Source organism: Biomphalaria glabrata, chromosome 2, assembly GCF_947242115.1.
Source record: "Biomphalaria glabrata chromosome 2, xgBioGlab47.1, whole genome shotgun sequence".
NCBI lineage: Eukaryota > Metazoa > Mollusca > Gastropoda > Planorbidae > Biomphalaria > Biomphalaria glabrata.
In genome coordinates this window covers 44,664,128-44,678,965 of record NC_074712.1, presented here as the reverse complement: position 1 = coordinate 44,678,965, position 14,838 = coordinate 44,664,128, and the positions used below count along the sequence as shown (strand labels likewise).

General features: G+C 36.0%; 2 protein-coding genes across 2 annotated transcripts in view; both read right to left on the bottom strand.

Annotated features, from left to right (window-relative positions):
- Positions 1–14,838, bottom strand: part of LOC106056403 (uncharacterized) — a 130,296-nt gene that overhangs the window by 78,465 nt on the left and 36,993 nt on the right. The window lies entirely within an intron of this gene.
- LOC106056473 (sphingosine-1-phosphate lyase 1-like) overlaps positions 13,483–14,838 on the bottom strand; it is a 28,367-nt gene continuing 27,011 nt past the window's right edge. Inside the window, exon 15 of the mRNA XM_013213257.2 lies at positions 13,483–14,711. Within this exon, the coding sequence (XP_013068711.1) occupies positions 14,556–14,711 (156 nt within the window). The 3' untranslated portion in view covers positions 13,483–14,555. The remainder of the gene's footprint in view (positions 14,712–14,838) is intronic.

Genomic DNA, 14,838 nt, shown 5'->3' with positions numbered 1-14,838 from the left:
TTACAAAAAGTATATAAAAATTAAACACTTAACCCAAAAAGTAAGCAGACAGCTGCAGAGTGAATACATAAACAATGTAATATCTAAAGATAACAACAAAAACCTATGGTCATACATTAAGTCTAAGAAAATGGAAACAACAGGCATAGCGCCATTAAAAGATGAACATAACATAGTACATAATGATAATGAAACTAAAGCAAACATCCTAAACAAATACTTTGCATCAGCATTCTCAGCCCCAGGAGACAAAGACATATTACTGAATTTGAACCAAGTAGACAACATAGAAGATATAGTAGTACAAGAAAATGGAATTCAAAAACTATTAGCCAACACCAAACCAAATAAAGCGTCTGGACCTGATGGTATTCCAGCTAGATTACTCAAAGAACTAAGCAATGAGCTAGCCCCAGTGTTCAAAATACTCTTTCAGGCTTCACTTAACCAGGGCAGAGTACCAAAAGACTGGAAAGAAGCTAATGTCACCGCCCCCCTATTTAAAAAAGGAGAACAATCTGACCCAGGAAACTACAGACCAGTATCACTTACCAGCATCACATGTAAAATCCTAGAACACATAATATGTAGCAACATCATAAACCACTTAGACAAACATAATGTCCTCACACCATACCAACATGGCTTTAGGAAATATAGATCATGTGAAACACAACTAATAGGACTAATTGAAGCTTTTTCAAAAGGTTTAGATAACAGTGAACAAATAGATGCTATCTTACTAGATTTTTCTAAGGCTTTTGACAAAGTTCACCACCATAGTTTGCTTAAAAAATTAAAATATTTCGGCATTAATGGTCCACTGCATCAGTGGATTAAAGATTTTCTGATAGGGAGAGAACAAACTGTAATAATAAATGGCTCTAAATCAACACCGATAACAGTAAACTCAGGTGTACCTCAAGGAACAGTCTTGGGTCCACTATTATTTTTAATTTACATAAATGATTTACCAAATTGCATTACTTCAGGAACAAAAGTCAGATTGCATAATATATAGAACAATAAAAACAACACAAGACACAGATATTTTACAAAGAGAATTAGATGAATTACAGAAATGGGAATCAAATTGGAGCATGTCTTTCCACCCAGAAAAATGTCAGTTGTTAAGAGTAGCAAAAAAACTAAAACAAATTAATTCCACTTATCTTATTCATGGCAAACCAGTAACAGACTAAAAACGCAAAATACCTAGGTGTTATAATAAATGAAAAACTGTCATGGAATCCACATATTGATGAAACTACAAAAAAATCAAAGCATTAGGATTTATTAAAAGAAATTTCTATAAATCAAATAAGAACATAAAACTAAAATGTTATTTAACTTGGTTAGGCCAATAATAGAATATGCATCCTCCGTTTGGGACCCCTCAACTCAAGAAAACATTAAGAAACTGGAACAGACACAAAATAGAGCAGTGAGATTCATAACAAACGAATATTCACATTTGACTAGAGTAACACCTTTAGTAAAATCACTAAATTTAGAAAGCCTTCATGACAGAAGGCTCAAAAGTAAAGTAGCAATCATACATAAAACACTGAACCATAATCTTCAAATACAAAAACAAAATTTAATAAAAATACTCTGAAAGACACAAAGATAAAGGCACATTCCTCGTCCCATATGCTAGGACAAATTTGTACAAATACTCCTTCTTCCCTATTGCTATTAGAGCATGGAATGGGTTGCCTGAGCTAGCCAGGAAAACCAGTGACTTGGCAGAATTTAAGTCATTGGTTAATATGCATGACTCTTTTTTGAAGTAACGTCTGTATTATATAAAATAAGATAAGAACTGTGATTCAGTTCAGATTTGCAAGAATTTATTTTAAAGATAGAATGCACATTCTGGGAAAGTGATAGAGAAATGTTGAAATTGTTAGAGAGATGTTGAAATTGTTAGATGTTGACAGTGATAGAGAAATGTTGAAATTGTTAGATGTTGAAAGTGATAGAGAAATGCTGAAATTGTTAGATGTTGAAAGTGATAGAGAAATGTTGAAATTGTTAGATGTTGAAACTGATAGAGAAATGTTGAAATTGTTAGATGTTGAAAGTGATAGAGAAATGTTGAAATTGTTAGATTTTGAAACTGATAGAGAAATGTTGAAATTGTTAGATGTTGAAAGTGAAAGAGAGATGTTGAAATGCGTATATATTTAGATGGACTTGAAAAAAAAAAGAAAAGAATTTATAAAGAAAAGAAAAATCAATGTTATATTGCAGTGATGTCCAAAATGCATCCGAAGGGCCAGATCTGGCTGTCAAAACTTCTAATAGTAAAGTGGATTGGCATATAAAAAAACAACAAGAAAAATATTTTGAAAATACTTTAAAAAAAAAAAAGCTTATATTTGGATCTTTTTTGTATTGAATGGCTTGCCATGTATTGGGCATAGGACGTCCTATTGAGTTTGGTCCACCACTGTCATCAGAGTTTGGCCTCCCTCACTGCATATAAAATTATGTTTAATGTTTGTCATTTCTGGATCAGTCATGCAATTAAATTTGTAGTAGAATCTAGACCATTGTTCCCCGAAATGTGTTCTGAAGAACACTAGACACTGACTAGGTGTTCCACGAACTACTGAAATAATGAACTAGTAGGCCTACAAATAAATTATTAAGTAAATGCAAAAAAAAAAAAATACAATTTGATTTTATAAGCTCTTGACAAGATCAACGTCTATTCTTTCGCCTCAGAACCGGACACGACAGTATGAGACAACATATGTTCCGAAAGCTCAAAATATGAACTAGTGAAATCTGCCCATGTAAAGTGTCATCATCAGAGAATGCTGACCATGTCCTTCAAAACTGCCAAGAGGCCAAACTAGACTCTGGCCCCAAAACACACCTTTAAAAGAAAACTTTATGATTTGGAAACCACTGAGCAGTTCATCTCATAGCCTATATTGGTCAAATCATTTGAACGCTCCAACATAATAATGAGAACGAGGAAGAAGATAAATTAGCTCTTCTCGGTAACGGAAATTTTGTTATAACATCACTTTGAACTGATCTAGATCCTGACTCTGTATTGAAAATAAGATACGAAGATCAACCATTAAATGCTCTCTGGTCGCGTTTGAAGAGTACCATTATAGTTCAAACAGGTTCTCGTTATTTTACTTCAGTTTCCTACAGCCTCTTTAAGTGCAGCAGGCTTTGTTATATACTTGAAAATAAATAGTAAAGCTAAATTTAGAATGTGGTTTAAATATTATTGCATGGATGATTATTGTTCTATTCAAATAAATAGGAAGGAAACAATCCATCCTTTAAACAAATAAGCAAAGTGTTCTTCTAAATTCTTCAATAGTAGGCCTACTAAGGGTTCCGTTTAAAAAAAAGTTTTAGAGATATAGATTTATACTAACAAGAATAAATCTGTGCGATAAGAAATATTTATACCCAATTGTTTTTCTTTAGCGCTATTTCATTCTATTAGCTTTCTCAATACGCTATGATCCTATTACTTGTCTGGACCCGTGGGGAAAGGGGTTGAGCGGGAAAAAAGGGGGTATCTTCGTAAATGTGACAGTGATATCTTTTTTTATGCATTTATTTTTAAAAAGTTGAACGATTTGAATTTAAACTCGAGGGCTCAAGCCGACATTCTAACCACTGTGCCAGCAAAGTGCTTATGAAAATAGGGTTATGGTTATGGTTAGTTTCAAACTATAGAGTGGTGACCTATTTTTTTCTACAAAGTATTCAACTTATAACACCACATTTGTGAAGTACAATTGCTTTCCTTTGTTCGATACCAAACAAAATAATTAATTATCAATAGTCACTTAACTATTTTTTTTTATATTGATTCTTGTGTTGTCAGATAAAAGAAATAATTGTGCAAAATTTCAGCTTGATTTGAGATTGGATGTGGAAGAAATAATAATTTAATTTATAGAGCGCTGTTAACAAACAAAATGTAGGCTCAAGGCGCTGTGATAACATTACAAACATAAACATGAGAGCTAAAATGACAAACTAATCTAAAAAAGTTTTAAACAGATAGATCTTAATGTTCTTCTTGAATGTAGTGTAGCATGTATCTGAGATATATGGGAGGTGAGTTCCAAACTTTGGTCCGTGCACTGAAAAAGCCCGCACACCGTAGCTTTTGAGGGAGAAACGTGGCACCACTAGAAGCGTTGAGTCCATTGAGCGCAGAGCTCTCTGAAGAACATATGGATTGATCAGTTCGCTGAGATACAGGGGCATTTTCTTTATTATAGATATACTGATGACAAAGTGTGGCCACGTTATAGTCGATTCTCGCTTTCATAGGAAGCTAATGGAGTGTGTGCAAGAGAGTAGTAGCAGAATCTCGTCTTGTTTTCTTTGGACTATTTGTGCAGCGTTGTTCTCAATTCGTTGGTTGCAGCTTGGCGATTTTGTCATCAGGTATACCTACTAGCACGGCGTTGCAGTAGTCAAGGCGGGAGAGTATGAATGCCAGAGCTAGCTTTTTTGTTGATTCCGTTGTTAAATATGGTCGGATCTGGCTTCATCTGCGCTGCTGCAGTTAAAGACCCTTGCAGAGCTGACTTATGTGCGGGTCGAAAGATAGTGTTGAGTCAAAGAAAAGTCCAAGATTGTGCACTACATGGACATAAGTGGCAGTTCGTGATAAAAAGAGAATCTGTGCTCTCGACTTTTGAGATGTTGTTCCGTGTACCAATCTTAATTATTTATGTCTTGTCTTCGTTCATCTTATTCTCAACCATCAAATTGCTCACCCTTGCAATGATACCACTGATTTTTGCTGCCAGATGCGATACCTCTGAGGGTACTAGTATAAGATGTTGGTAGGCTGTATGACACCGCGAATGGGTATGTATACATAATGAACACTACTGGGATTATAACCTATCCATGGGGTACTCCGTACTTCAAGAGCAAGCTTGTTGACTCTGTCCCGTTAACAAAGACACTTTGTAAGCGTTCAGTCAGGTAGCATCCAAGCCACTTTAGGACTGCTAAACCAAAAGTGGCAGAGAATCTGGCTATCATAATTTCATGCTCTAGCGTATCAAAGGCTGCGGACAAGTCCAGCATGGAAAGTATTGATATGTGGCCTGTGTCGGAATGGTGAAATAACGTATACAAGTTTTTTTATAAAACACAAGACAGAGTGAGTGTCAATGAAAGTTTTAATGGTGTAACTTTGTAGCATGCGAATGTCGTGTAATACTGGGTTCTCGCTTCCTGAAGTACTCTAGACACGTGACAAGACAAATAGTATAAACTGACTGACTCAAGTCCGTTCAGCAGACAACATGAAGTTTATTTTACTATAATAATAACAATATACTGCACTCCTTGTTAGTGCTACAAGTCAAGAAATAATAAACAATCCTATCCGCATAACAGCGGTATCAAAAGTATCCAATATATGTCAGTTACTAATCAATCACGTCCGCATCTCAGCGGGTAACAATAAGAACAATTACTACTAGTGACACTGGAGCTTCAACTATAGATATCCATTGAAATACGAATAATACTTTAATATTCAATAAGCACGTAATGAAATCAACTCTCAAATATAATTAATCAACAATCACCAGTCCATCGACTTTCCTGCTATATACATATATATACACCAGTCCAGGAAGCAACGTCCAACCTTCCTGGACTGGGAGCAAGACCTTACTAATTTGACTTGACTGAACTCAAAGTCAACTTTATTCATTCTACTTCCTGTTTTCTACATCAGGAATTCCACGTGTCTTTCAAACTCTTAACATGATGTGAACTTTAAATCATGCAATGTCAACTAAGACTGTGACAGTGAGTTGATATAAGTTTTTTTTTTAAAGGAATAAAATAAGTAATGTTCAGGCTTATCTCAATAGATTTTGACAGATTTCATTCTGTGATATTCTATTATTCATACATTAGTTTCATATTATCTAAGACAACTATTTTAAATTTTAAGTATTTGAACATCTGAAATGGAAGTGTCCTTGACACATGATTGACTCAAGACACCTTTGTAGGCTATTGTCTTCTTTTGCTAGCAATGCAAGCGGTTGCTTGCTGTTCAACATTCATGTGTTGATGAAATGGGAAAGTTGAACAAACTGAAAGGCCCCGGGTTTGAACCTCTGTGAAGACTAGGATTTTTAGGATGCCTCTGATTCCACTCAAGAAGCCAATACTTTATACTTTTACCCTTCTTTCGATTACTGTTTTTTTTTGTGTATGGCATCTGCAATCCGGGACCCTTCTTTTATGCTCGCTCTTCATGTGTAGGCCTATCTATCCAGAGCCACTTTTACCCGAGCTGTTAGTGTGGATTTTGAAGAGCTTTATAATTCGTTTGCATACAACAGTATACCTTAGCAGTGGACGACCAGCGGATTTCCCGCTATTAAATCACTATACAGAATGTCTTGTGAAAGCCGACCTTGTGGCATTCATAATAACTATAGCTATGTGCAAATGAAAACAAATCGTCACGACTAACGTACTATAGAATATTTGATACTAATTATAGTGCAAAGAATTGCAAGCCTATAATAAATCGTACATGAACTATAAGTTATTAAACTTTATAATATTTCAATGATTGGCCTTTAGATTTAGACTTAGAAGACGATGTGCAAAATTTTCATGAACATTATTGAACTCATCAATAATGCTTGGGCGCTTGCACCTCCTGGATTCTGACTAAATCTATATCTACGTAATAAAAAAGCAGATCTGGAAGATGGATTTCATTGTAAATGTTAAGGCCTCTGCGCGGTGTTGATTCTTTGAAATATAACTAGTGTAGATCTAGGTCTGACTGGAAGTAACACTGAACTCGAACTACTTCAGTAACACCGGCGAAAACAATCAAAATATGTAGTCGACGCTGATGTTGTTCTACAAATATATTTAACAATCAAGAAAGGATCGTCCGATGTCAGCTATGTCCGTAAATCCGTATATCTATTGTACTGCACAACACGAAGCGTCTTCTTTGTAGCGTCACTTAGAGCGTTCTTGTTTTTTAACCAACTTTACGTCATCGTCGCTAAGTAAAACTTTACCCTATTCCCGAAACAAATAACTAATTCCTAATCATGTCAAAACAAAATTAAAAATAAATGGCTACAACGTGGCTACTCAGAATTCAGAGGAGTGCAGGTGAATGGTTGGCCATCAATTCTTGATACGCCTAGGCTAATCTACTACTACATTAACCAGTGGAAGCACTAGGCCTACTTGCTCAGTTGCTACTTAGAAGTTAATTGATTTGATGGTGCAAAAAAATATGGCTAGAATTTGGCTACTCAGAATCCTTGGGGGTGCAAGCACCCCCTTGCTGACGCCCATGTACTTAATTGTATCACTTATGAACCCAATGTGTTTCTACTTGAGTATTTGCGATCTAACCAGACATTTAGAAGTTGGTTTTGGGAGAACTTATTGGTTTTGGGAGAACAAATTAAATCACCCTACTAATTACTATTTAACTAACGTTGTATACAAAACATTTTTAATAAATATGATATTCGCTCTATTTTATTTCTATTTGTGCAGTGATGGTGCTTGCGACAAGAGTATGGGGAATTTATTAGGCTTGCAGGCTGAAGATCACTGTTAGATTGAAAGTTTATTGGTGAGAACTAAATTATTCAAAACCCAGATTTAGATTTTTCGGTATAACATTAAACATGTATTTTTTTAAATTGTAGTATGGTTTTTAAAAGAAATATTTGGGGGAATGCTTCATTTTTCTCATACTTATTCGTTCAAAAAGATTGGTACATGAAGTAATTTAACTCATGCAGAACAATTTTTCTTTTTAACTTATATGAGCTCATTCCCCAAGTTCATTTAAATTTACTGTGTTTTAGATGCTTTTTTAAAAATTCAATTTCATTCTTCTGATATTTAGACACGCCAACACAATAAGTAACAACAAACTCAATACTGACAGCCTCTCACTGCTTACTACAATGTACTGACAGCCTCTCACTGCTTACTACAATGTATTGACAGCCTCTCACTGCTTACTACAATGTACTGACAGCCTCTCACTGCTTACTACAATGTATTGACAGCCTCTCACTGCTTACTACTTGGGGGAGCTACCACCTTCTACCAAGCGCGTCCCCAGGTGGCGGATAGGGGAAAGACCCTTAGATATAAGGGTTAGCTGTGAATAGCAAATAAACAGCCGCGGACCAACTGGTTTGCAGTCATGGAGGATGAGGTGAAGTATTCCAGTGGTTAGAATATTTACTAAAAACATCTCAGAAATCCAGGGAAATGATTGCAAAAAGCGAGTATAGGGCGCTCTAACTCTAAACCCGGGTAGATGAAACCCGTTAGCTAGGGATAGCAGTTCATCTAGGAGAGAAAACTCCGAAAATAAACACCTGCTGCCTTGCAGATGATCTTGGTTGATCAAAGGCTATGGGAGCACACCCAGAAAGAAAAGCAGGCTGAAGTCGGAGTCAATGGGCCTCCTGGCGCATAACACATTGACACGCAACCTCATCTATGTTGGAGTTCAGTAACGATTCTAATAGATGTGGCGTCCTGCCTGTGGAATCCCGCCGCGCAGGTAGGGGGCCGGGCTCTCCGCCTCGAAGGAGCCCACACAAGCGAGCTGGTGGTTCTTCTATCTCTGCCTGTGGAGCCAGGAGCAGGGACAAGAAAGTAAATACTACTGGCCAACACTCCAAGACCAAAAGTCTAAAAATCTTACAATGGAACGCAGAGGGCATCCAAAAGAAAAAAGAAGCTCTAAAAATATTTCTGCATGAGAAAGAAATTGATGTAGCTTGCATCCAAGAAACTCATTTGAACAGTAATCTTCGTTTCTCCATTAGAGGCTACACCTGCATCAGACAAGATAGAGAAATCAGACCCAAAGGAGGAATCCTCACCCTCATTAAAAATGATATCCCTACCACAGACATAATTATGCCCAACTCCTCAGAATCAGAAATAATGGGAACTAAGCTAATTCTCCCAGATGGAAATATTAATCTATTTAACTGCTACTTCCCACCAGACAAGGAAATAGAGATTGACCACATTCAAATACCTGACCAAGAAGACTGTCTAATCTTAGGAGATATGAATAGTCACTCTCAGAGCTGGGGATACCCAGACCTAAATGCCAGGGGAGAAGAAATTGAAGAATGGCAAGCAGAGAACAGACTTATCTTGCTAAATAAACCTGAGGACAAACCAACCTTTTTTTCAAGAGCCTGGCTAACATCAACCACTCCAGATCTAGCCTTTGCAACAGACAACTTATCCAAAAAGTGCACTAGAGAAGTTGCAGACCAGCTAGCCACCAGCGACCACAGACCCATATTGATCAGTATCGATACCTCCTTCAAAATATCAGAAAACTCCACCATCCCCAGATGGAACTACAAAAAAGCCAACTGGCACCTATTCTCAAAGCTCACAGACCTATATACAACTTCAATAAACTGCAAAACAAATCAGGTTAATAAGTCATTCTCAGCTTTCTCCAAAGCAATACTCCTAGCAGCTAAGGAATCAATTCCTAGAGGAGCAAGAAAAGATTATATCCCCAACTGGTCTGATCACCTTCAACAACTCCACAATGCCACTATTGAAGCCAGAAACACAGTAGAAAATAACCCTTGTATAGAAAATAACATAAATCTAAAAGCAGCTAACGCAGTTTTCAAGAAAAATTACCTTTCCGCCATGAGGAAAAGTTGGCATGAAAAAACAGAACAACTAAACGTAGATAGAGATGGCCACAAACTCTGGCGTATAGCCAAATGTCTCAACCAGGAAGAAAACAGAACAACTCCTATAGTAATAGAAAAGGACAACAAACCCCTGAAAGGCCAAGAAGCAGCAAATGAATTCATTAAGTTTTTCCAAAGCGTAGGACAAATACAAATTAATGAAAGTAGAAATAAAGATGTAAACTCAGAAATCCAGGATAAATTTAAAGAAAACAATCCAGCTTACTCCTTGGGAATGACCACTAATCTTAAAATGAAGGAACTAGATGAATCCCTAAAAGCCCTCAAACCAAAACAAGCCCCGGGCCCAGACAAAATATCAAATGACATGCTTCTTCACTTGGGTCCTCAAGCCAAAAGAAAACTGCTACAATTATTCAATGCTAGCTGGAAATCTGGCAGAATTCCAAACATCTGGAAAAAAGCCATTATGATCCCTATACTAAAGCACGGCAAGCCAAGAAATAAACTGGATAGCTACCGTCCCATCAGCCTCACTAGCTGTACCTGCAAACTGATGGAAAGAGTGATAAACAGAAGGCTGACATGGATCCTTGAGTCAAATAACCTACTCACTGAAGCCCAGGCTGGCTTTAGAAAAGGCAGATCAACAGAAGATCAAATTGCCTTCATCACACAAGAAATAGAAGACGGCTTTCAAGAAAAGAAACCAACAACAATTGTGTGGGTTGACTTAGAAAAAGCATTTGACAAAGTCTGGGAACAAGGTCTCTTGCTCAAGCTAATCCAGCATCACATATCCCACAGAATGTACAACTGGATAAAGGAATACCTAAATAATAGAAAAGCCTTAGTTTGCATGCAAGGACAAAGAAGCCACACAGTGGGTATAAAAAATGGTGTCCCCCAAGGAGGAGTCCTATCCCCAACACTTTTCCTAATATTCATAAACGATCTAAATCAAAACCTACCCAAAAAAGTTAAGAGCAGCATGTATGCAGATGACCTTGCCTTAATTAGCACAGAAGAATATGTAGGAACATCGAAATTTCGATTACAAGATGCTCTTGATAAACTCAATAATTGGTCCAAAGACTGGGGCATGTCCATTAACACAAAAAAGACAACATATACCATATTCTCACTGTCAACAAAACAACAAACAATAAAATTAACATTAGATAAGGAAGCTTTAGAAAAAAATGACAGCCCTACTTATCTTGGAGTCACCTATGACCCGAGACTAACCTGGAAAAACCAAATAGATAAAACACAGAGTAAAGGCATCCAGAGACTATCCCTCTTGAAAAAATTAGCTGGCACAGATTGGGGAGCAAATCACAACATCCTGGAAAAGACCTATACCAGTTATGTAAGACCTGTACTAGAATATGGTGCCACAGCATGGGGCTCAGCAGCCCAAACCAACCTTAGAAAAATAGACAAGGTTCAAAATATTGGTCTAAGGATAATGACAGGAGCAATCAAAACAACACCCATAAGAGCTATGGAGGAAACCGCTGCCCTGATCTCTCTGGATGAAAGAAGAGAAATAAAAATCCTTTCCCAATTCACAAAATTGGAAACCTTGGAGAGGCACCCACTCAGAACAAAAATCCACAAAACTGGCACAAAAAACCGTCTCAAAAGGACCAATTTCATACAGGAATCTCTAAACCTAAAAAAGAAACACCAACTTGAAAAAATTACTCTGGAATCCTCGATACACTATAATGAATCTCCACCCTGGGACGAAAGCCCTCTTCCTACTATAAGGGACCATATTGAAAACATAAAAAGAAAATCTGATTACAGACCAACAGAGCTCAAGGAAATAGTGAACTGTTTTCTACATACCAATTACCCTAGCAATCAGTGGATCAGAGTTTACACGGATGGCTCATCCCATAAAGCCACCACAAATGGAGGAGCTGGAATACTTATCGAATGGCCAGATGGAGGAAAACTAGAAAAATCCTTTGCAACTGGAGAGCTCTCTGACAGTCACAGAGCAGAAAGGGAAGCACTAGCACTAGCTGCTACCATGCTAGCAAATCATCCAAGTTCCCCTCACAGTCAGATTGTCTTTCTAACAGACGCAAAAACAACCCTCCAAAGCCTGCAAAACTCTGATTCCCCTTATATTAAAAACCTCAGAACAGCACTCACAAAGCTCAACCACAACAGCAAAAAAACTGTCATTCAATGGATACCAGCTCACATACAACTAGCAGGAAATGAGAAGGCTGACACACTCGCCAAGAGTGGGAGAACAAACTCACAAGTAAACTCTGCTCTCTATCCAGAAGAAATGAAGAAATTAATTGTAGATAAAATAAATGAGAAATGGACGAGCTCCCATCCAAATCACAAGAAAGATGATGCTTACTATAAGCTATCCCGACAAGACCAGCGTCTAATCTTTCGACTCAGGACCGGACACAACAGAATGCGACAACACATGTTCCGGAAGCTCAAAATTGGAACCAGTGAAATCTGCCCATGTGGAGTATCACCAGAAAATGCCGACCACGTCCTCCAAAACTGCTCTCTCTACCAAGAGGCCCGTATAAGACATTGGCCCCAAATCACCCCAATAGAAAGAAAACTATATGGAGAGCTCCCTGATTTGGAAACCACTGCGCAGTTCATCTCATGTATTGGTCTAGTCATATGAACACTCCAACATAACAATGAGAACGATGAAGAAGAAGAAGAACTGCTTACTAAATGTAATGACAGCCTCTCACTACTTACTACAATGTACTGACAGCCTCTCACTGCTTACTACAATGTACTGACAGCCTCTCACTACTTACTACAATGTACTGACAGCCTCTCACTGCTTACTACTATGTACTGACAGCCTCTCACTACTTACTACAATGTATTGACAGCCTCTCACTGCTTACTACAATGTACTGACCACCTCTCACTGCTTACTACAATGTATTGACAGCCTCTCACTACTTATTACAATGTACTGACAGCCTCTCACTGCTTGCTACAATATATTATATCCTTCTACTATTTTGTCCAGAAATGTTTTTATATCATAAACAACTACCCCACTGAATGTTGATCTTTATTTCCATTTACTAACTCATCTGGACAATCATTTAATTAAATTGACCTAAATATTTAATTCAATCAACTTACATTTGTAAGGTGTGTACTATTAACTAGTAAAATGATTAAATTGTCAACACAGAAGGTATTTTTACAAAGCTTATATCAACACACTCTGGCAAAAAGTTTGAAAATTTCTTTTCTACCACTCCCTATTATCGAATCAAGTTGAAAATTTGGACAATTATTCATTGTATTTGACAAATCATGAATCAATTAAAAAAAATAAACCAATTATTTAATTAATTATTGGTACCAGTAATTAATTATTTTGTTTGCTATTGAAATGCTACTTAATGAGAGCTGTGGATGTATACATTCATTCCCATTATTACATTTTGTCACGTTTTTTTTAAATTTCTACTTCCCATTCTTGGATCAAGTTGAAATTTTGCATAATTATTCATAGTCAACAACAGCACACAAATCAATAAATAAAAATATTTAAAAATTAACACGAATCAATTTAAAAAAAATAAAAAATTACTTAACTAATTTTTGGTTAGTTAGTTAAAACCTGCCATTTTGAGATAAATGACAGTACCCCTTAGATAAGCTTTTTTTCCCCTTCATTAAGGAACAGTCACATACAGTATGCACATAAAATAAGAAACTGGTATTTAAAAAAAAACTATATTTTTATTGCATTTGAGATGTTTAATAATTGTAATATTCTGTTTGTTCATGTTTCTGAAATTCAATTTAATACAATTGAGAGAAATTGTATACTTGTTTGTTGTCTATTGTACTATACATTTATGCTGACCCTAATGTTAACACATAAATAAACAGTTGAACTTAAAAGGCACATCAAATATGCATATGTCTTTTAATCAACAAAATATTCTCATTTGGATTACTATATTCTGGAATGACTACAAAAACAAAAACATTTTTATAACTTCTGACATGTGGAAACACAAAATGTGCAATATAAAAGAAAAGAAAGCAAGACAATAATTAATTGTTCTACAATTAAAATCACAAATTGTAAAGGTGAATGAAAAATTGTAAAAATGTCACAGTGAGGTACAAAAAATGTTTTTATAATCCATGACCAACACCTTGCCTACACACCTTAATATCTTTCTCATTCATTGCTTCAACATATGAGTGAACTGCTAATTATCTGCATTGAAATGGGTGTTAGGATAACAAAAATATAAAATGTAGAACCCAAAAATTATATGCAAATTACTAATGAACTTACAGGTACAACCAAAGTTTCTTTCAAAATATCCCCACTTTTCTATTATTAAAACATATTTATAACTCTCTTCTTTCCTTTCAGCTTTTATTTTTTATAAGTACTAATTCCAATTGAAAAAAAAATCATAATTATATCACAGTAATCTCACATTTGAAAGATTTTCGATTTTGGTAAAGTATGAATAAAGATTAATAGTCAACATGTTTAATCAATGTAAAAAGAAAGAAAAAAACATGTTTTAAAAAGTACAATATCTGATGTAATGCAACTTTATAAATGCATCAAAAAATGTTCTGACAATTAAAAAGGTATATAAAAGAGCCATCATTCAAACAATGACTGGAATTTAAATTTTTTAAAGTAATAACATGTACAATCTGTGGGGCAATAATAACTTTTTCATATCAGCAATGAAGTCAATTAGAATGTGTGACACCAAATTCAAAATACAGTTTACAAAAACATTATGATGTGAATTTTCACTAGTGTGGATGAACATCACCATTAGCTGCTGCTTCATGATTTCCATTACAAATGGATGGCTTCTGAGTTGAATAAATTTCTTCTATCACAAATCTGGCCATTTCACATACAATGCTTCTGTCAGGAATACTCTGAGCCATGCCATAGATTGCACCCTTCAAAAAAAACAACATGATTTCAATATAACAAAAATGTGATGCCTGTGCCCACAGCTCATGACATGGGGCTAAAAACATTTGCCTAAATGACATAATGAAGTGGCAGAGGATGCACATGTCATAT